This window comes from Cryptomeria japonica, chromosome 9 (assembly GCF_030272615.1).
Source record: "Cryptomeria japonica chromosome 9, Sugi_1.0, whole genome shotgun sequence".
Taxonomy (NCBI): Eukaryota; Viridiplantae; Streptophyta; class Pinopsida; order Cupressales; family Cupressaceae; genus Cryptomeria; species Cryptomeria japonica.
The window spans coordinates 663,558,054-663,579,870 of NC_081413.1; the positions used below are offsets into that span (position 1 = coordinate 663,558,054).

The following is a 21,817-nucleotide window of genomic DNA, read 5'->3' on the forward strand; positions in this document are numbered from 1 at the left end:
CCCACAACAATCACATCTTGGAGGCAGGGAAACATTTTCCTGGTGTTGGCCTGCCCCAAAATTTCAAACATATGTTGTGTAGTTAGGTGTAAAAGCAAGCCTAACCCCCCTCGTTGGGGTCTCTCTATTATCAACCTTTATCGATCTCTCAATTGTAGTTTTGCAAATTCAAGTGAGCAAGCAATCAAGCATCATCAAGGTAGTGAAGGACAGGTCAAAGTTCAAATTTCGAGCATTTACGATGGCATCCATGATCAAGGCTTTACGAAGGCATCCTACATGACATTTTCAACCTTGGCACAAAGAATCCAGTACAAGATTCATCAAGGTATCACATTCCAATTCAAACATTTTAAGTTTAGATCTAGCCTTATCCTCAAAAGATAAGTTTTTACTTCAACATTTCCATTACATCTCAATTCAATTCAAGGGTTAAGTCCAAACTTTTAGTTTGGCCTAAGGCAAACCCCCATCAACAACAACATTTTCCTTCTTTTTGTGTGCAAGCAATAAATTCAAGAGCGATAAATGGAGATTCTGATGGAGGAGACGACAACAATTAGATATGAGTTTTGTAGGGGTGAAAATCAAAGGACCAGGATGAAAAATTTGCCATGATCCTAGGAATTTTCAATGAGCTTCTGAGAACATTCTATGTGACATCTTGATTTTGAAATATTCCAGTCTATGGATATCCATATCTGACATAAGGGATTGGGACAAAAATTGCCACACGGTCTCACATTTTTAGGCCAAACATGCTGTCACAAGCGCTCTTCTATCTCTTCTGCTTCTACTTAACCTTGTGTCTGCATTCCATATCTATAGCTTGCTATTGTTTCATGTCAACTCTTCATCATTAACCCTAGATCTAGCATTAAAATACATTCAAATCAATTTCAACTCCACCAAGGAAGAAGAACTTGATTTACATTCAATCCTTTACACTGGATCAACTGAGATCTCCCTTCCTTTCAATGTTTTGGTTGGAAAGTTAGGTTATTTCCTAGTTTACAAGGCTTAACTTGTGAATGCACCTATTCCATTTCCATCCGTTATATATGTAATCCACAATGAATACATGATGAAAACCCTAAAACAAAGAATAATAAAATCTATAGTGAAAGCTATGATAAGAGGCAAAACAAGAAATGATAGGAGAGTGAGTCCAAACCCTAATCAATGCCAATTATATATGAAACAAAAGATGCAAGCACTTAGAGCTATCATTTTAGAAATAGGATGAAATTTAAAACCCTATAATAATTCAATGGTCAAGCTAGCCATTTTATGTATGAAAATATAATAATTCTCTATAGAAAATCCACGACAAAGTAATAAATAAATAAAGAAAAGCAAACAAACCTACATAAAAAGTTGAGATTGAAGCACATACCTTATTAGATATGAAATAATAATAAAACAATAAAAAGTAAACACGTACCTTGATGTCGATGAAGAGGAGACCAAAAGACATGCTCTTGATGATGGCTGCTTGAAATCTAATGCTAGATTTGAGATAATTGTGGTCTACTGATTTTGAAACTATGGATAAAATTGGGTTAGTTTTACATTTACAACCTTGATTCCCATAATTGTAGTTTTTACCTAATATATGTGGTATCTAACATTTTGTGCAATTTTGAAGCTAAGGTCATTACATCTTTAACACTTGCAATAAAGCTTCATTTTTACCCACACTTATGATGAAGAACTCGGTAGTTGAGCAATAGTGTTAGAACTTGCTATGTTACGATTTTTACGTTAGTTAAGCCTTGTTGATCAATTTAATAGTTTTAATAACAATATAAGGTAACAACAACCGACAAATACAAATGACAATGATGCAATTGTGATGTTCCTTAACTCTCTTTCATCCCGATGATGGATCACAGAGTGTGATCCGAAATCTTGATGCAAAAACTATTACACAATCTAATCCATAAATCTTGTAGCAAATCAATTATGGATCGTGGAAATCTGATATCATTGATGTTGCTAGGTGATTGAGACTTGAAACTTGATGCAACAGAATGCAATTCAATGAATATTGCAAGGACTAGGGTTGTGTTGTTTGTTGACCCAAAAGCTAATATGGTTGATGTAAGTGACCAAGCAATGAATTCAAGTTGATACCTCATGATAGATAGATCTCTCGAGGTTGTCTTGATGATGGGTGGATTCCATATTGATTGATGATTATGTGACATAAGGGCATTGTAGTTTTATTCTTATTCTAGTGCACAATTCAAATGCTTTTGTGTGTGATACAATGAATAATGACCTGTTGGAAGGGGTTAATTTGAGTCCATTATTAAATTTGAATATTAAAAAAGTGAGTCAAAAACCGCATATGTAGTTTTGGTTATGTCAACACCATAACAACGATTTTGATCCCAAAAGAGAGGAAACTATAACTTGATACCTAAAAATGCTTTTTGCTAGGATACAATGATAATTTTGAGAGCCAATCTAAATTCAATGTTAATAAAAACACCAACTTTATTAAAATCATTTGTTAAAATTATATACTTAAATCATCTCCACAAAAGAATATAAAAGGAAAAATGTAAAGTATACACTTCTTACTTTAAAAATACCATATAGATAAGAATATACATAAATTTTTTATAAAGATATTTTGATTTTTAATTGAAATGTGAAGGAATAGACCCATTAAATTCCTTAAATTGTCTAGACAAGTATGCTTTAACCAAAGAACCCCACATAAACTAATTTCCACCCAAGATTAGACCTGGTCACCAAGCTACACGTTGAGTTCAACCATGGTTACCACTATTTAAAATTAAAATCACCCAACCTAAAGCGACTTTTGAACACTGTTCAAACGAAATAATTAAATAAAATTTTTAATTTTCACAGCTCAACAAGCGCTGGGCCCCACGCCGTGAAGTCCCACTCGTTTGTCAGTGAAAATGTCTTCTACGTTCACCCAACTTTTCCCCTGAAAATTCACGCGTTTACTACAGTAAAAATCAATTATTGAATATCAGAAAATACTGGGCAAATATATTTGTTTTTTTTATCCATTTAAAAAAACATTATAATTAAACTTTTTATATTTTCTTTTGTCGATCTTGCTTTCAAAGTGGAATTCGGCCTGGGCTTTAATTAAAAAAAAGGCCATTCCAGACGACAGCACGATTTAAATCGAGTCTTGAATCGGACAAAATTTTCAGGGAATTTTTCGAAATCCTGCAGATTTTCCAATTTTCTCCGATTCTTTTCGTTTTCCTCTTCCCAACGACTTCGATTTCGTTGAATTTGAGCCGTTCTGCAGCTCAAAATCGCTGCAACAAAGGGGTTCGATCTGGAGACCTGTTGAGGCCATCGGAGCGCCAGATCTAGGAAAATAACGCATGGAAGACATATTGCGCGACTATGGCCTCAGGCCGCAGGGCAAATCCGCTCCAATGGGATCAAGCAAGAGCCTAAACACAACCACCAGCAGTTTTAGTTTCAATTTTAACACAGTCGGAGGGTTGAACAATTATAACAACAAAAAATCTTCTCCCTCATTAAACCCTGTCGATGATATTTTCAGCACGACAGCAAATCAGGGCACAAGTACGTACAATAGCAGTGACACCGATTTTAGTGCGGTCTACGATGATGTCTTTAGCGGGCCTGCACAGCCGAAAACCAGCCATTCGACCATGGGCTACAATGACATTTTTCAGAGCTTTTCTTCTCCCACAAAACCCTCATCGGCCCCTCTATCTGGTGCCCCGCGTTATGACGATGATATCTTTGGCGGCGTACAGGGAGTGAAGAGCTCAAATACGATGCCATACGATGATGTTTTTGCCAGCGTTGGAGGATCTGCTGCTAGCCCTGGGCGTGATTCGTTTGATGATCTGCTCGGTGGGTTCAGCGCCAAGGAACCGGCTGCTAAACCTCGTAGTCCTTCCCCTCCTGCGAAGGGAAATTCGGCATTTGATGATTTGCTGCCAGGGTTTGGGAAGAGTGAGCCTGCTGAACCACGGTATGCAGATACATATGCTGTCCCCAACATTATTTTAGCTCTTTCATTTCTTATTTTGGATATTTCATACTTTCTACAATTCTTCTGGATCAAAAATCGGTTCAAATTTTCAGAGAAATAATGGGTAGTCATACTCGATAATAGACAAGCGCTTTTCTTCTTTGACCTTTTTTCTCTTGTGAAGTATAAAATCTGCTGCAATCGGCATAAGATTCGAAATTGGATCAAACTGCCTTATGAATTAAAGTCTTATCGCTGTCGGAGTCAAATACACACTATAATCGAGCAAATGTATCTGTAGATTCAAAATCCGTCGCAATTTTATTTTGGATAGGATTTTGGTCTACTAAGTGTGATCTGAAGCATTGATATATTGCCCCTCTTTACACATTTCATTTTAGATGTTCTTTTCTTTTCTGTACATGGATTGTGAAACTTTCAAATCTTTAATAGCTGTGAACAGATTAATGGTGAAATTTGTAAATATTTGTTTCTAAGCTTTAAAATACCTCTTCTTCTTCCTCTGAATTGCAATTCAGCTTAAAACTTTTGTTAAGACAAGCATTATCATGGTTATGGACAAATGTACGACCAGTTCGTAATTTAATAGAAAAATCGTTCCTACTAAATATATTTGCTGAAATAAATATTACCTAAAATTCCCTGCTCACCAATTTAGGCAACTTTCTTAATTCTGACATCTAGAATTCAGCTCAATCTTCTATTACATGGAAGTTGCATTTTTTTTTGACAAATCAAAGTTTTATGACAGATATGGTCAAGAAACTCTCAGATTTGATCAAACTTTTAGGTGACATCTAATTTGGATAATTTTTCTTGACAAATTTAGCTATATGACTATTATAGACTAATAAACTCCAAGGTTTGAACAATGTTGATGCCTGTAAACTTGATTTTTTTTTTCAATTTTGTTAAATATTTTTTTTTTTCCCAATCTTCCTGCTGAATTAATTCCAATATTTAGCTCACAAATTCGAGCAATTTTTTTCTTTCTTACTTCTAGATTTATTTTCAGTCTTATTTTAAAATGAAAGTCGAATCAATATTTTAAAAAATTTAGAGCTTTGGGACAGCCATGGAGAAATGACCTTTCGAGTTTGATCAAGATTTTAGTTAAAATTTGATTTGACTTTCAATTTAAAATAAGACGAAAACAAATTTGAGTTGATCTTATTTTAAAGTGAATGTTTTATCCACTTTTTTTGTTTGATAATTCAAGTTTTATAAGCACAGAAATAAACAGCTTTTGAAACAAATGTGCTGTAGAATTTGTGAACTTTTGTGTCATATATTATCATCAATCAATCATTTTGACAGTTATGGACAAATAATCTCCAGAATTTGAAGGATGTTTTATCAAACTTTGAAAATCTTTTTGATCTTCCTCTGTGTCAAATTTTGATAAATTGTTTTGACAAATCAAGCCTGGACAGTGGAGATGGTTATGGATAGACATGTTGCCATATCTGAACAATTTCTTTTGGTGAGATTTGGAATTTGTTCAAGTCATTGAAATTTGGTTCTAAGATTTTGATCAATTATGCCTTCTGACAGTATGGACAAATACTCTCCCAAAATTTAACATTTTATTTTGTTACTTCTAAAGTTGTTTAAATTCTCATTTGAATTGAGCTTTAGCCCAAATGTTTTGAGAAAGCAAGGCATGTTGACAGTAATGAACAAATAAACTCTCAAATCTGGACAATATTTTTTTATAAATTATAAATTTGCTTCAATCTTCTCAACTAAAATTTAGTTCAAAATGCTGAATAGTTGGAAGCTCGCTACAGTTATGGACACAAATTCCCACCATTTTTTTGACAGGTAAAATAATATTAATAGAATTGAAGAGGAAAATGTGATCTCCGTTTTTTTCTTCTAGATATGTTTGATGGTACTCGTGAACAATTTTTTTTCTTGAAACCAATTATCATCTCTTCAGATAAATGAATTCTAATTTATATTTGTATTAGAAAATCACTTTTGATCACATTTTGGTTGCCAAATTAGTTTCAGAAAATTAATTTCACTGAAATATTAGTTCTCTTCCATACTTTTGAGCTGAATATGTAATATATTTTCCATCTATGTATCTGTGGTAGCTACATAAGTTGATGAATGTGAATTTTGTCAATCAGAATAGAATACATAGATCAAATATTTGAATATACTTGAAGAAATAGTTGTCAGGGTTCTGGAATCAAGAATTTTCTTGCAGTTATGTAGAATAGATATAGACTCTTGGTTTTTGTTTTATTCTCTATTTCGATTTGAGGAACCTTGATGCAGAAAGTACCACTTATAGCTTTTATTTCAATGAGCTACTCTACTTTTTTTCTCAAATTATTCATGCACTAGCCAGTAGATGCTATTACAAATTTACAACATTTATATTCACGGTGTTCATTCATCTCGTAAAGTACATCATTCATGCAGTTATGCAGTGATTGCTGTGTTGTTTAATTTAATTGCTTATATTTGAGGTCTATGAAATAGGTGCATCTTTTCAGCTCGGTCTATTTGTGGAATGCCATAGATAGATCTCAAGATAGCTTGGAAATTCCAAGAAATGAAAGCAATGAAAATGTCTCTAATATCAAATTGGAATAAATGCAGAAGAGTCCTATAGGCAGAATAGTGTGACTATTGTAAGTACAAACCCATAATATGCAGCACAAAAACTATGATCCATGGACCTGTAAACAAATATAAGATGCTATATACGGTCTATAGGACCTAGTGAAATAATCATTCAGTTGATGAATTTGGTATGACTTTTGACTTAATTATACAATGTGTCATTAGAATTGCTGTTATTGCCATCCCACCAATCACCCACGTTGTGCAACTCTGCATAGTTGGAAATGTCATCTTTGTAATTGGTCTTTATATTTACGTTTGTCCTTGATCCTTTTGGGCTATTATGTGTCAGGAATGGCCTACAAAGGAAGAAGAAATATAAGATAGTAGTCATTCATATTTAGATGGATTAAATAGAAATGAGACTAATTCCTTTTGACTGTCATTTCTATATTTGAACATGGTGGAAATGAATAAAGTACCCAAGTTGACTTGGTTCTTGTATCGAGAAGTTATTGAATATTGTTTGAGTTATCAAGTTAGATGAATTTGTATCTTACATTATTTTGTGTGGGGTAAATTATGATGTTCATCTTCAACTTTATTAGTGTGTTTTTGGGCTAGTCCAACAACCAGTGTTACTGTGTAGGTCACGGGCATAAGTGCTTGTTTTAACAATATCCATTTGGTTCTTGTTTGCTAGAAGTTCTTGAATATTGTTTGAGTTATCGAGTTAGATGAATTTGTTTCTTACATTATTGTGTGGGGTAAATTATGATATTCATCTTCAACTTTGTTAGTGTGTTTTTGGGCTAGTCCAACAACCAGTGTTACTGTGCAGGTTACGGGCATAAGTGCTTGTTTTAACAATATGCATTTGGTTTTTCAAGCTCACAATGTTGGAAAATAATCAGAGTAGACTCAATAAATTCTTTGTAATACTTGGACTTACTCTTATTAATAACTTCGATTTTTTATTTGAACTTAATAAAGATTTAAGATTTGATTTTGTCAATATTGTTGATCTAATTTTCATTTTCAATATTCCAGTTTCCGAGTCAAGTATAATTTTCTCTAGTTTACCCTTTTTCCAGTCGATGATGGCTACTTCAAATTAAAGGTTATAACAGGGATCCTATTGGTACATAATTTGAGCAGAGTTCGTTTATATTTTAAATGTTTAATCATGGATTTAACATATGCTGGTTTAATGCCTGTGTGTAGGACACTCATAGAATGTTTTGATGAAAGAAGTCATCTTAGGCAAATAACTTTGGTCTTTGTTGCAGGGGCACAGCCAAGACTAAGTTCCAACAGCCCTCTGATTCTTCCCAGAAGCCTGCAACTGATCCTTTTGTAGTTTTAGAAGCAGATTCTTTTTCCTCAAATGCATCTTCAGCTACATTTCATGATCCTCTTGAAGAATTTGGTATGCCAACTGAGTCTGCTAGTATGAATGACAGAAAAAGTTCCACCAATGGAACTATTGGAATTGATGATATCTTTGATGGCTTTTCTCAATCAGTTCCCCTAGCCTCATCTCCCATCAATAATTTTGGCAAAGACCAAAGCCCATTGAAGACAGATCGAATCTCGAGTCCTCCTCGAACTAAGGATAGCAGAGAGGCTGTGGAAAGCAAATCTCCAAAGATAGCCTCAGCAAATAACCTAGAGAAAAATCATGCCAAGATATATTCAAGTGACCCTATGGCAGATTTTGATATACCAAGTGGCATTGCTGATGCTTCTATAAAATCTACTTCAGATACCAATAAACATTCTTTGCATGAAGATTCTACATTTTCTAGTAACCTGAATTCGAAGGAGGCTTCTTCACCTGGAAAGCCTAATGACAGTTCAGAGATTGTCTATGATAGATGGATCACTGTAGATGACATTCAACTTTTTACACAACCTACATCAGCCCCACCACCATCAAGGTTACCTCCTCCTTTAGTGATCAAGCAGGGACCCTCAAAATCATATAGAGAAGCATTTGGTTCTGAGAAACCATCTGTGATTTCTTCAATTGACGAACTCGAAGAGTTTGCCATGGGTAGGTCTCAAGGTTATGCTCAACAGAAAGAAGGTATATCATCATTTGAAGAAGACATTGGCAGCAATTCAGCAGCAGCTGCAATGAAGGAAGCCATGGACAAGGCTGAAGCAAAACTAAAAACGGCCAAGAAAGTGAGAGAGAAGGAAAAGGAAGAAGATATGGTCAAGGCCAGGCAAAGTGAAAGGCAAGAGAGAGAAGAAAGACCAGTGGAAGAGGTTGCCGAGCGTGAAGAAAAGGAAAGGGTGGCAAGGGTAGCTCGGGAGGCTCGTGAGAGAGAGGAGAGAGAAAAGGAGGAACGAGAAAGAGAAAGGCTTAGAACAGAAAAGGAGAGAGAGAGAAACAAAATTGCTGTGGAAAGGGCAACAAAGGAGGCTCGTGAGAGAGCAGGTATTGAAGCTCGTGAAAAAGCACAAAGAGCTGCAGTTGAGAGGGCAACCAGAGAGGCTCGTGAGAGGGCAGCTACTGAAGCACGAGAAAGAGCACAGAGAGCAGTTGTAGAGAAAGCAGCTGCAGAGGCAAGGGAAAGGGCAGCGGCTGAGGCTAGGGAAAGGGCAGCTGCAGAGGCAAGAGAACGGGCAGAAAGAGCAGCTGCAGAGGCAAGGGAAAGAGCAGCTGCAGAGGCAAAGGAAAGAGCAGAGAGAGCAGCTGTAGAGAGAGCTACAGCAGAGGTGAGACTTAGAGCAGAGCGTGCTGCTGTAGAGAGGGCCACTGCCGAAGTTCGAGAGCGTGCTGCAGAAAGAGCATCAGCTGAGAGGGCTGCTGCAGCAAAAGAGAGGCAAATGAGAAATGACAATGATCTTGAATCTTTCTTTAGTATGGGTGCTCGGCCTAGTAGTGCCCCTAGGCAAAGACCAGCCACTCCGGTGAGATGTCTTAAAATAATTTATGTGATTACGTAACTGTTTTGTAGTCTATAGTGGTTGCTTTCACTAAAGTAGTTAATAAAATAACGTGTACATCATCGAGTCTTTGACTGAGATTTACTCTTTGGCAGGATGCTTTTTTTAATGCACAAACTCAAAACAAAGGATTTTCTAGTGAAGCACCCCAGAAAACATCTGCAGGGGTTCCATCCGGTATTAGGAAAGCTTCTTCTGCAGCAAACATGACTGATGATTGGACATCTCTTTTTGGTAAGACAAAAGATTTGAATGGCTGCTTTATTTTATTTGTTTGTGCCAAGAATTTACAGTTTGCAATATTGTAGCTTTACCCAAAGCAGGTTTTATCTCTTACCATATTGGAATGCTTATCAAGATAAATGTTTGCTTCTCAAGGCACTCCATCAGCTGATGAGTTTCAGGAGGTTGAAGGAGAAACCGAGGAGAGGAGGAGAGCTAGGTTGGAACGGCATCAACGCACCCTTGAACGAACTGTATGACATTCTGGCTATTAGCATGAAGATATGCATTTGTTTTAAGGATCTTTAATTATAATACTGCATATGAAAGATGATGTTCTGGCATGTCAACTTGCTCAAGAAAATTATTTGTTTACCGATTGTGTATTTAGTTTGGCTATTTATCTGATACTTATTTCCTACATTTTCAGGTCAAAGCATTAGCTGAAAAGAATGAACGTGATATGCAAGTTCAAAGAGATCAAGCTGAGAGAAATGTAAAGTCTTGATTTCTCTCCAACATTCTATGAGATGATGACTAATTTTAACTTATTTGGTATCAATTTAAGATAAATGGCAGCACTAACTTCTTTCCCAAGTATTCCTCACCTTCTTATGGTAGAGTTCAACAGCAGGTTAATGCTAATTTTTGTATAGTAGATGACTTCATTCTGCACTACTACTTAAACGATTCAGATTCCAGTGCCTTCTGTAAATAATAGAAGCCGTAGATGTTTTTTCCATTAAGCTGCAGAAAGACATAAGAATTTGGTGTGGAAATGAATTCTCGAAAGTAGAAATAATAGTGAATGCCTTGGGTATGGAAGAGATTTCCAAAAAAAGAAACTTATAAGTGATCTTGGTTATTTGAAAAAAAAAATGTACAACTGTATCTTAATTCGTGACACACTTGAAAATGAACATGTTACTTTCTTTACATTGCAGAGATTTTCTGAAACTTTGGATGCTGAGATCAAACGATGGGCGGCAGGGAAGGAGGGAAATTTAAGAGCTTTGCTTTCAACATTGCAATATGTAGGTTTTATTAATGACTCAAATTCAAAATTCTTCCTTCTATTTTTTTAAAATTGTATGGTGACAAAGCATATGGGAGTTATATAAGTGTTCCTTCTCATGATTTCTCTTGCACCCTCGATGAGGGAAAAAGTTTAAGCTATATTTCAATGGATATTTTTTTTCTTCCCAACTACATTTATGCACTCAAATGACTAGTTGCTGTGTTAACCTATTTTGATATTTGTAAAACATATCTGTATATATTTATATACCATTTGTTTTGATTTGAATGAGGTTATTAGAGCTCTCCATTCTCTGATTTGTTGATTCTTCTTAGAGATTGAAGGTGTTCATATGAGTTGCACGGGGATTCAAATGCCTCTTTTGAGAACATATGTTTGGTTTACTCTTCCAATTTTATTTAGATCTATTTCTGAGAAGGTTCCCCTTATATTGAATCAAGATATTTTCTGCCAGTATTTTATACGTCTGTTTGTTCATCTATACAATTTAGGCAAGAAAGAAAATATCAATTTAGCTTACTGATCAAGGATGTCTATGGTCTAAGTTCAAATTGCCTAAATGGCAGTCACTGAAAGTTTGGAAAACGTTAAGCTTTTGAAATGTCAAGCTTCACACTTAACAATTATTGTAATTACTTCTCAGAAAAACTGAGACAGAATTTTTGGACATTGACATTTTGGAGTTCACTACTCAAGACCTGAATCCTTGATGGAGATTTGCATTGTGAATGAACTCAGGAACCCTCCCCCTTGGCGGAAATTTCCAGTGTGAAGGAACAACACACCCATTGCTTGAGCGGAATTTTCACTTGCGTAGGAACTTAAGACCCAAGTGCTAGGGGGAATTTGACATTGTGAAAGAACAACACGCATGATGTAGGGCTGAGATTTGGCTAGTGCAAGAACAGAACAACCCTACACATGGTGGAAAATTGAATTGTGAAAGAACTCAGGGGTGGAAATTCCCTAATGCTTTCAACCACCTCTCACAGTGTTGAAAAACTTTATTTTGGAATTTCACCTTACCCCCTTGCTCAAACCCTCCTCCTTTCATTTTCAATCTCTTCACATGTTAAGGTCAAATTTTCCCATTTTGTAAGTCATTCAACAAGAACTAAAATTACTCCATTACTCACTCCTTATTGAATCATTCTTCATTTTGTTGCATTTGTGAGTGAACGATTTCCTCATGACTTTGCTTTCAATACCTCATCTTGGAGGTTGCTCATTCATGGATTGATCAATATTTGTTCTGGATTAACAAGAACTCTCTACCCTTCTAAAGGCTAAGAGACCCAAATTACTGCCAAGCTAAGCAAAACTATGTTAAACTAAACTAAACAAGCCTAAAACAAGGGTCCCCATTTGTCATCCACAAACTCCTAACTCAACCTCTTTCAATCGCATCTACGATCTATCCTTCCAAAATGTAAAGCTAGAAGTACCCTCTAGATGGTCACACATTTTGAAATTCAGGCCAGTCATGTATGCAGCTCTTGGAACATGCTACAACCAAACATAGTAGCCAGGAATAACTCAAATCAGCAGCCTATCATATGTGTGATTGAACAGTCCAATCACTAGAGCATGTAGGGCATCCCACCCTATGACCTCATATAGGTCTGGATCTCTTTAGGGATCACACCCATTGAAATAAGTTAGCCACCTATCACAGGTGTGGATCAACACTCCAATCACTAGAGCATTTAGGACATCCCACCCTATGACCTCTTATAGGTTTGGATCTCTTTAGTCATTGCAGACTTATAGGCATCACACTCATTTGATAAGTCAGATACCCATCTCAGGTTAAATCTACTTTCCTATCAGTAGAATATACATGAGTCTGGCTCTGCTGCGGTACACTGCTGCTGAGAAGATTACAGACTCAGCAACCAGGTAAAAACTCTAACATTGGACTTGGTACGGACCGCAGCCTGGGTTCAGCCAGGGTTTGGAGCTGCCCTGAAACCAGTCCAGGGGCAGAATCCTGGCAAAACCCAGGCTGACCTAAGGAGAACCTGCTTAACAAAATACAAAAAATCATTTTTGTTAAAAAAAAGAAAGATCCTGACCGACCTAAAATATATGATTTCGAAGTCACTAATAACACACAAAACAAAAACAGCTAGCGGTGTAACACTAGTCTTGCTTGCTCTTGTAGTGAACCAGTGGATGATGTTGATGCTCTTGATGAAGAGCAATATGATGATTTGTATTATTTATACACACACACACACACACATATATTATGTGACTTCTAAGTCACTAACAACACAGAAGACAAAGGCAGCTAGTGGGTGTGACACTTGCATCCCTTGCTCTTCTGATGAACCAATAGATGACATTGATGCTCTGCTGAAGAGCAATAGGGTGACGTATGTAGAATGAGCTTGGGAAAATTTTTGTGACTGCAAACCTAATCCAGCAACTTAGCACAATATCATCAGCTCTATATTCATAGATTGTCTGTGCAAAACATTTCATGGATGTCATTTGACAATTTTCTTTTTGCATTGACCTAAGCCTTCCAGTTAGAAGCTTGGATCATACCAATTGCTACTGCTTCCTTTGCCCCGATTGGAATCCAATTGTATGGAGATTATCAGAGGTTTTCCTGATGGTCAACAACATGATTGTACCTTTGTCATTATTTTTGGTTCTCAAAGATGCTTAATTTCATACCTTGCATTAAATAGATTGATGCTTCCAAGACTGTGAACTTGTTTTTGAATTAAATACCAAGAAAATTTGGGCTATTGGTAATAGGCCAATAATGAATCATGATCATAAAATCTATGAAGTACATATCCCCTGTTGCAAATTTCTGCATCTTCATAGTCAAAGCCACAATCAACGATTATCTTGGTTCATACATTGGACAACTTTTTTAGTATACAAGGACTGCCATAGGCAAAGTTGGCATGCTACAGTCATTGTACTGGAGTCATAGTTGGCAAGAAACACCATATTTATAATGCAAAAATGTATCATCATGCCCTGAGTGAACTGCTCGTTGAACAATTTCATCTATTAGTATCCTAGTTAAGGTCAAACTAGAACATAATCATTTATCTTTTTATTTAACCTTTCCTCTTTGCTAATGAGCTTGACAACAAAACATGCAGTCTTCAAGGTTTCAAGAAAACTTTAATAATAAATTCCTCACTTGAATATACACACCGATCACCAAGACACAAGAAAATATCACGGCTATATCATCATCTAGGACCCATCTGGGATGCTAGCGCATGACTTGCTGTGATGGGGGGATGAGGAATGTAGGCTCCTCTAAGCCATAGATTTACATTTTTTTTTGGATATTTGTTTTCATGTTCCATGAGATTTGTATACTTTTTGACAATATTTTTATCTCTAAATGTGCCATTTCATTTGGCTAAAATTTGCATTTATATTTATGCGATCAATATATTCTTGTGTATGTGATCAAAGTAGCTTCTATTTGATGAGGTTATACTGTTATTGTGTCTTTAAGGTTTATTTATTAAAGGGTTCATGAAACAAGTTTTAAATCGTTAAAAATCTCTGAATTTCTTGGGTTTTTCAATTTGTCGAGTCTGGGCTGAGTTGGAGTCTTGTAACACTGGTCTTGACTATGCCCTCATGTTCATCTCATTTGACTCCTTCAAGATGGTGATGCTGATTTCTTGCTTCGTCTGCAATGTGACTGGGCTAAAACCCTTGCTTTGATGCCATATTAAAAAATGAGTAATAAGCACAGCTAATAACATGATGTATTATTATAAAATTTGGAGTGAGAATTACCAATAGGTTCAATTCCATATAGAGTTTTAGAGATGTAACAAGATATAAACAAACATAATGCTTGTCCAAAATTCTAGAAACTAATAATAGCTAACATCTTTACATACCATTAAGTTACTATTGTGATTTTGTTACAAAAGGTAAGCCTTATATTCTGACAAAATAGAGATGGCATAATAGCTCTAGGACAAAAGGAAGTATATGATCATTATCCTCAATTGGAACTCACAGAGTGCCAAAAACATTTCAAAAAAGTCAATGTTGCTCTTCTTTTTTATTTGATTAGGTTGATGGAGAATGACTTGAATAATGCCTGCCTCTTGAAGCCACAATAGTCATCGTTGAATGGGAAAATTGGTTTATTGAATTCTCGTCTTTCACATACATTAGAGTGGGTGGTTTCACAAGCTAACCCTATAAGCTGCCTATGTATGTGAGTAACAAATTGATATTTACTTGAATTCTATAGGCAACTTTGTGAAGTGCAAAGAGTCTTGTCTAGCAAGCATAAAACCAAGTGTTTAGTTTCGTATCGTGGTTCATATTCTTGTGCTTCTTTGCTTCATGCAAGTACTCTAAAGTTGAGATGTCAAAATTGAATCTGTATCTTTGTCATAAAAGAACAACATTTGAACCTAAAAGGGTTAATGGTAAATTATGTGGAAATATTGTTCTACATTCATTTCTTTCTAGATCAATGCATTTGGAATTAGTGAAGTTCCCAAAAGTGTTTCTGATGATGGAGATGTGTTAGATCAGTTTCAGTGAAAGGAGAATTTGCAATCTGCCTATCCTTCAAATGAATTGGTCTATTGAAGAAGTTAGCTCCATACTATTGACAGGAGCTTGACATGGTTGAGTAATAAGATCAAGGATTCTAATCTTAGCTAAAAGAAGGGGCCAGAGAAAGATAAAGTTGTTAAATCCCCTCCTAAGAAAAAGAATGGTACACCAAATCAATCACAACCAGCAACACAGCAGCCTCCTCTTCCAGCTGCAAATATATTGACCCCTGATAAAAAAAGCAATCAGAAGAAGAAGAGCCACTTTGGAAGAACAAAAAACCAATGTGCATTTATAATGTGGGAGAGAAATTGGAGAGAATGTGGAAAAAATATCTTCTGAAGCTTCTATCTCTTCACAATTCATCACTCCTTCACCTCTTGGGAATTCGTCTTAGGTACATACTCCCATTGCTCTTTCATATGAATATCCTCATTTGCAAGATGTTGTTTCTCCCAAAAGAGCACAAAGAGCAGGTTTCTGAAAATATTATTCTCGAAGTTCCTCTTCCCTCTTCCATTTCTCCTGAGAGAACTCCTCTATTGCCTCCACTTCCTTCTCCCCTTGGCAAACTCATACACATGATGTTTAGGATGCTCGAGCAATGGCAATCATTGAAATGATCATATCTTCTAGAGGTTCCTACATGACTAGATATCACCATAAAGGAAATGAAGAGTATCACTAATCAAGAAATCCTCTCAATCCAAGAAAGCTAGGAGAGTTATCTCTTCCATTTTTACAGTTGCACAAGGATCTAGATTTGCAGAACATGCAACTCTTATTGTGGATGAAGATGGAAGTTTTATATAGATTATCAAGTTTCTAGGGTTGACTCGGATAAACAGACAAGGGAAATTGAGATGGAAAATGTGAATCATCTATTACCACCATCGTTTCTAGAATGGATGACGACTTTAAGAACAAGCAATAGCTAGAGGTGCAAATTAAACATCTAGCTTTGTATATAAAATATTTGGTTGGCCACTTAAATCTTTATAGCAGTTGCTCCACCCACCTCTATATCATTAAAGATGCATTTGCTATTGAAGAGATGAAATGCATCGCCCAAGCAACAAAACAATGGATAGATGACCTTCTATCAGAAGGGTAAAAAATTGTTGATGATGCAATGGTTCTGCTCAATAGAGTCAGAAGATTTTAGATTTACTAGACAAATCAATTTAGATTTGAGGAAGAATTGCAAATTCACTAGCATAACTTCATCCAAATTAGAGAGATAATACAAACTGATTATGAGGTACTTGTAAACAAAGGTATTTTGAAGGCAAAGACTAGAATGCGATCAAAGAAAAATTAAATTGCATTCAGCTATTATTAACTAATGGTTTGAGAGAAGGCAAAGGAATACACAATCATCATCGGAAAAGACAACTTAAGCCATTTCTTAATTCCATAACTATATGTTGACAATCATATGCATTATGCATATCAAATTCAAGAAGTAATATTTTAATCTGTTACTTGTTTTGTAAGTATTAAAAGTTAATATTTATGTATAAGATTGAAATATTATTATTTTGTTTCATTACTGCCCAACGGTTATAAAGTTGAGACTTATTTTGCAAATGTTGTATAGGAAGAGAAAGAAGACTCTGGGCTCTTTAATTATCAGAAGATAAATAAATTCTGCAAACCTGGACTTTGCATCAGTTCTCCACTGTTAAATGCAATGGTTGATTTTCTTGAATGCTTCATCTACAATTTGCAAGCATAATCATTACACTCCAATTTATACTTTATAAAAACCATTTCTTGGTGTGGGTTAATTGAACTCTACATTCTATTTGTTGGAACTGCACTTTCATTTTATTCTTCAATTTTAAAGCATTTCTTTACCCATTTTGCAAAACCCTAAAAAGCACAATACAGTCTTGTAAAGTATACAGTTTTTGAGTAGTTTTCAATTTTGGTTTTCAATAAGGTGGCCCCTCCATCTTGAGGAGGGGCTTTTGCCCCAACAACTGTTGGTGAATCAGTGATTTTCAATAAGGCAGTCTCATTCTTATTGATGAGGGGTTTTTACCCTAACGACTGTTGATTCACTTACCAACACACCTCAAGCGGCCAGTGAGTCTAGCAGCTCTTTGACTGGTCTCTTTACACACAACTGATATCTAATGCTGCCCCTAGTGCATCAAACAACTTCCCTTTGCATGACTTGATGCAATCAAAACAAAATCTGCCACACAGTTTCTGTGCCTGCCTGTTCACTACTTATTCACCAACTAATCACATCAAGTTCAGATACAATAGAGTTTAGAAACAAGTAAATGAAACTTAACTGAAATAAATAGGGTAATCAAAGAGGGCTCATGACCTTGAAGGCTTAGCTCATTGGCCTAACAGGAGTATATCAAGATATTTTAAGAATGAAACATCACTAAGCTGTTTCATAGCAAACTAGAACATCACTATCGATGATTCATTCACCACCATCTTGCCATAACACCTAATTGTGACTCCTAACATTATGCATGTTATCTCCTAACATTACTCTTGTTAACAAATGCTACATTACTGGCTCCCTCACAAAAAAGGCCAAATCCAGGTCCGGTTTGTTACTGATCCAGTCCGTTGTAGGTGTGGACAGGGCATGGATTGTGGGCCTAGGATTCACCTGGGTACTTGCATATCTAGAGAAAACTTACTACGATCTATAGTCTTTTTGTTCATCTTAATTTATGCGACGAGGAGGAGAAAATTATGGCCTTCTGTTTTATGTTCATGAATGTACCTGGGTCAATCTAGGGCCCAAAATTTGTGCCTAGAGCAAATGTTCTGCAAACCATGGTGTTTTTTTGTTCGTCTTAATTTTGTGTGATGAAGAGGAGAAAATTCTGATGTTTTACTGCTGCAATTGAACTGGAGAATCTTCAAATGAAACTGGGTCTTGTCATGGTAAGATCCCATATTGATTCTGTAGGATGTTTGATTTGAAAACAAAAACATGGTCGATGAAAACTGGTCTCAATTGGTCCCTCTGCTTGCCATTGAAAAACACTCATCACTTGCTATCTGCCTATTGGTCAGTTGGTCTTGATTGACCCTCAACATTAACAGGGTACATATCTTTAGATTTTTATATGGGCTTGCCAACATTAGCAATTAGCTCCTGTATATTAAAAATTTAAAATCAAAATTGAGCTCCGATGATAAACACATTTGAAAGTTAAAGTCATACATTTAAGGGATATGAACAATATGGTTGGCACATATATTGGATGATGTCTTATGTAAAAAGCATTTGGAGGATGCCAATTGGAACATGCTTCATTGTTTTGAGTCACACACACATGCGTGCGCACACAATTTTTTTTTTTTTAATTGAACTTAATATTTTAAAGCTAAAATTTTTATATTTAGGATTTTTATATGTTTTTTGTACAGATGCACCAAACTCTTTTTTTGTTGCCACATAAGTGAACCCTATATTCAAAACTGAACTGGATCCCTAACTGCTTGACTGCACCTTCATTAAAAATCATAAATTATCATGGTCATGGCTCATTTAATACTTCTAGAAAACTTATTTTCCCTACAACCTTTTAGGGAAAGAAGATTCATTTGATAGGTAAAAAATTTATTGAGAACAAATGAATGGTCATTGTCCTTGCGGGCATAGTCATATCTGGTTGACAATCCAAATCATGACTGTTAGCGTTGGTTATTAACAGAAATTAACTGCTATAAACTCGAGTGAATTTTCCTAGTTAGGCATTCTACAAAGTTTTAGGCCAGATATTGGAAATTTACAGGTTAAAATCTAAATTAAACAGTCACAACATAGCTTGCAAAAACAATATTTGATATTGGTCAATAATGGAACCTGACTGATATTAGGTATGTTTTAAATTCAATAGATAAAGGAATTCAAAATTTCAAACTAATATTCAAATATTTGTGAAATCGTACAAGTATTACATTAGTTGACAAAGTTACGTACAATTTCAATGATATGTAATTCAGAATTCTTATTCATATTAATTTGGAATGGATGGATCCAGATTCACTGCATCACTATTGTGGAAATCTAGTAAAATCATTTCGACACTTGTATTCCACCTAAGCATTCAGGGTGAAGGCTTTTCAACATGGTCGAGTGTGTTATATACCTAATTATTCCTTTTGGTCACTTTCATCTTGTAGTGAAATGATCTATCGTATGTGTCACTTGACTTGTATGTTAATCAGTTATGTCCCCACACCTAATTTTTATATTTCTATATATTATCCTATGCATACTTTTTGTGTTCTTGGTATGGAAAGTCATCCCGTCTATATAGATATATGCTGAACAAGTAACCAATTTTGATGATTTTCTGTAAAATGTTTATCTTGGTGGCAACAAAGTAGTCATAAGTTTTGTAGTATTGTGCTCTATTTGCTGTGCTCTTATCAAGTATCCTTGTCATTATTCCTGCAGTTAGGTTGTATCATATTTGTGATTAATTCAACTCTGTACGTGCTTACCAAAACAATCAAGGATGTTTGATATTATTTTGTGATGCTGATGCATTAACTAGCATGATGCTGTCATTGACAATTTTAATTTACTTTCCTTGTTTGATATGGGCAGGTACTTTGGCCTGAGGCTGGTTGGCAGCCAGTATCACTGACAGATGTTATTACTGGTGCTTCTGTCAAGAAAGTTTATAGGAAAGCTACTCTGTGTGTACATCCAGATAAAGTGCAGCAAAAAGGGGCAACTATCCAACAGAAATATATTGCTGAAAAAGTTTTTGATCTGTTAAAGGTAATTAGTCACCATCCGGTGTCTTATCGAGGAATCTGTTGCTAGATAAAGTTTTCTGTCTGACATTTCGTAAAAGGGCAAGTATTTGTGAAATTTGGCCTTTTAATATCGCAAGCTAGTAAAGCTAAAGTTTCAATTTTACGCCACTTTCTAGTTTAACCATATCCATTTTTGCAATCTTGGTCCATTGTCAGCTCTGATCTATGTCATAGTGTGTTGTTGGAAATTCTGAAAATGTTCAGGAACATTTTGTTATTGTTCTTGAGGTCTTAGATTTTGTATGAGGATTTTGTTCACCAGTAACACATATTTATCTAATCATTCTTTAAATAATTGTATGGGTAGATAAGTCCAACTTGGGAATGTGAGCCACAATATGCACTTTTTGTTACAGATGGCATTTTCTGATAATACAGTGATATGTTCTTTAGATGGTGGTGTACATCTCCTCTATTTGAAGATGATTCACGATCCTTCAATGTTACAAAATGCAGTGGAAGAAATCTTTATTTTGCCTTTTTTCAAATTAACCATATCCATTTTTGGAAAGCCCAGTCCATGGTTACTTCTTATCTGAGACCCAGAATTGTTCACCAACCTCAGAACATCAAAAGCAATGCACTTCTCTCCTTGAACTTGAGCCTAATTCTATCTGTTCATCAACCTCATAACATCAAGAGCAATGCACTTCTGTTATGATCTGGTGACCTAGGAGTAATTGTTGGATGCACATTTCTCACAGGCCTTGATGCTTGTTTAATTTCTATATTTTTTCAAATGCTTTGATCATTGCACATCTTTATGATTACATTTAAAATACCCACATATGCAAGATGTTTATGCTTTCCTTCAAATGCTAGAGCAGAAATCTGCAGACACCTTTTGCTCAATATTGAAGTTGAAGCAAGACATATTTTGAGAAATTGAATGGGAGCTTTAAACATTTTTGTCTTTAATTGAACCCATTGTCAGTATTTCATGTTGATTGCCATTGCAATGGGAATTCTTATCAAAGCTTCAACATCTGTTATTTAGAAGACAGCATTATCTGGTAGACTGCTTGCTTGTGGCTATTCAGAAACACACGCCTCTCAGTTACATGTTGTGGTTGTTTTCTTATCATTATGGTAAATGGGTTGCTAGTATAATTGCTCCTTTCAATTTGTAATCTTTGTGTTGTATTTTTCCTTTTAGAATTGTAATCAATGTAGGCATTCATAATTTCATACAGACCATTTAGTCCTCTCAAAGCATTTAAGTTTCTACCTAAGGATAGACAACAACAGTCTTTCTCCTTTTCTATATTTATTATTTGTTGCTAGGCAATATAGATGTTGAGTAGTTGCCTCATTGAAATATCAGCTTTAGAAACTATTTTATCAGGAAGAATTTGATTTGGGGATCATAGTACTATTCTTTCACTCAATGACTAGTCATCTTTGAAACGTAAGCTATGTATTGCAAATCCTGGTAAATTTTCAAACCTCAAGTTCTCAAGTTGAAGCTAATCTTGTTTTATAAGATATATTCCATACAAAAAGAAGTTTCTTTATTGCTTTATTTGTAGTTTCAGACCATTTGTCAAGACTGTTGCTTAGATTTATTTATTGTTTAGGGATATTGGTGAAGGTTCTAGGCTGTTACT

General features: G+C 35.5%; 1 protein-coding gene across 1 annotated transcript in view; it reads left to right on the plus strand.

Annotated features, from left to right (window-relative positions):
* Positions 1-3,061: 3,061 nt before the first annotated feature.
* LOC131039489 (auxilin-related protein 1) overlaps positions 3,062-21,817 on the plus strand; it is a 58,714-nt gene continuing 39,958 nt past the window's right edge. The window contains exons 1-7 of the mRNA XM_057972273.2: positions 3,062-4,006; positions 7,897-9,529; positions 9,661-9,799; positions 9,944-10,041; positions 10,218-10,283; positions 10,732-10,821; positions 19,996-20,172. Of these exons, the coding sequence (XP_057828256.2) occupies positions 3,381-4,006; positions 7,897-9,529; positions 9,661-9,799; positions 9,944-10,041; positions 10,218-10,283; positions 10,732-10,821; positions 19,996-20,172 (2,829 nt within the window). The 5' untranslated portion in view covers positions 3,062-3,380. The remainder of the gene's footprint in view (positions 4,007-7,896; positions 9,530-9,660; positions 9,800-9,943; positions 10,042-10,217; positions 10,284-10,731; positions 10,822-19,995; positions 20,173-21,817) is intronic.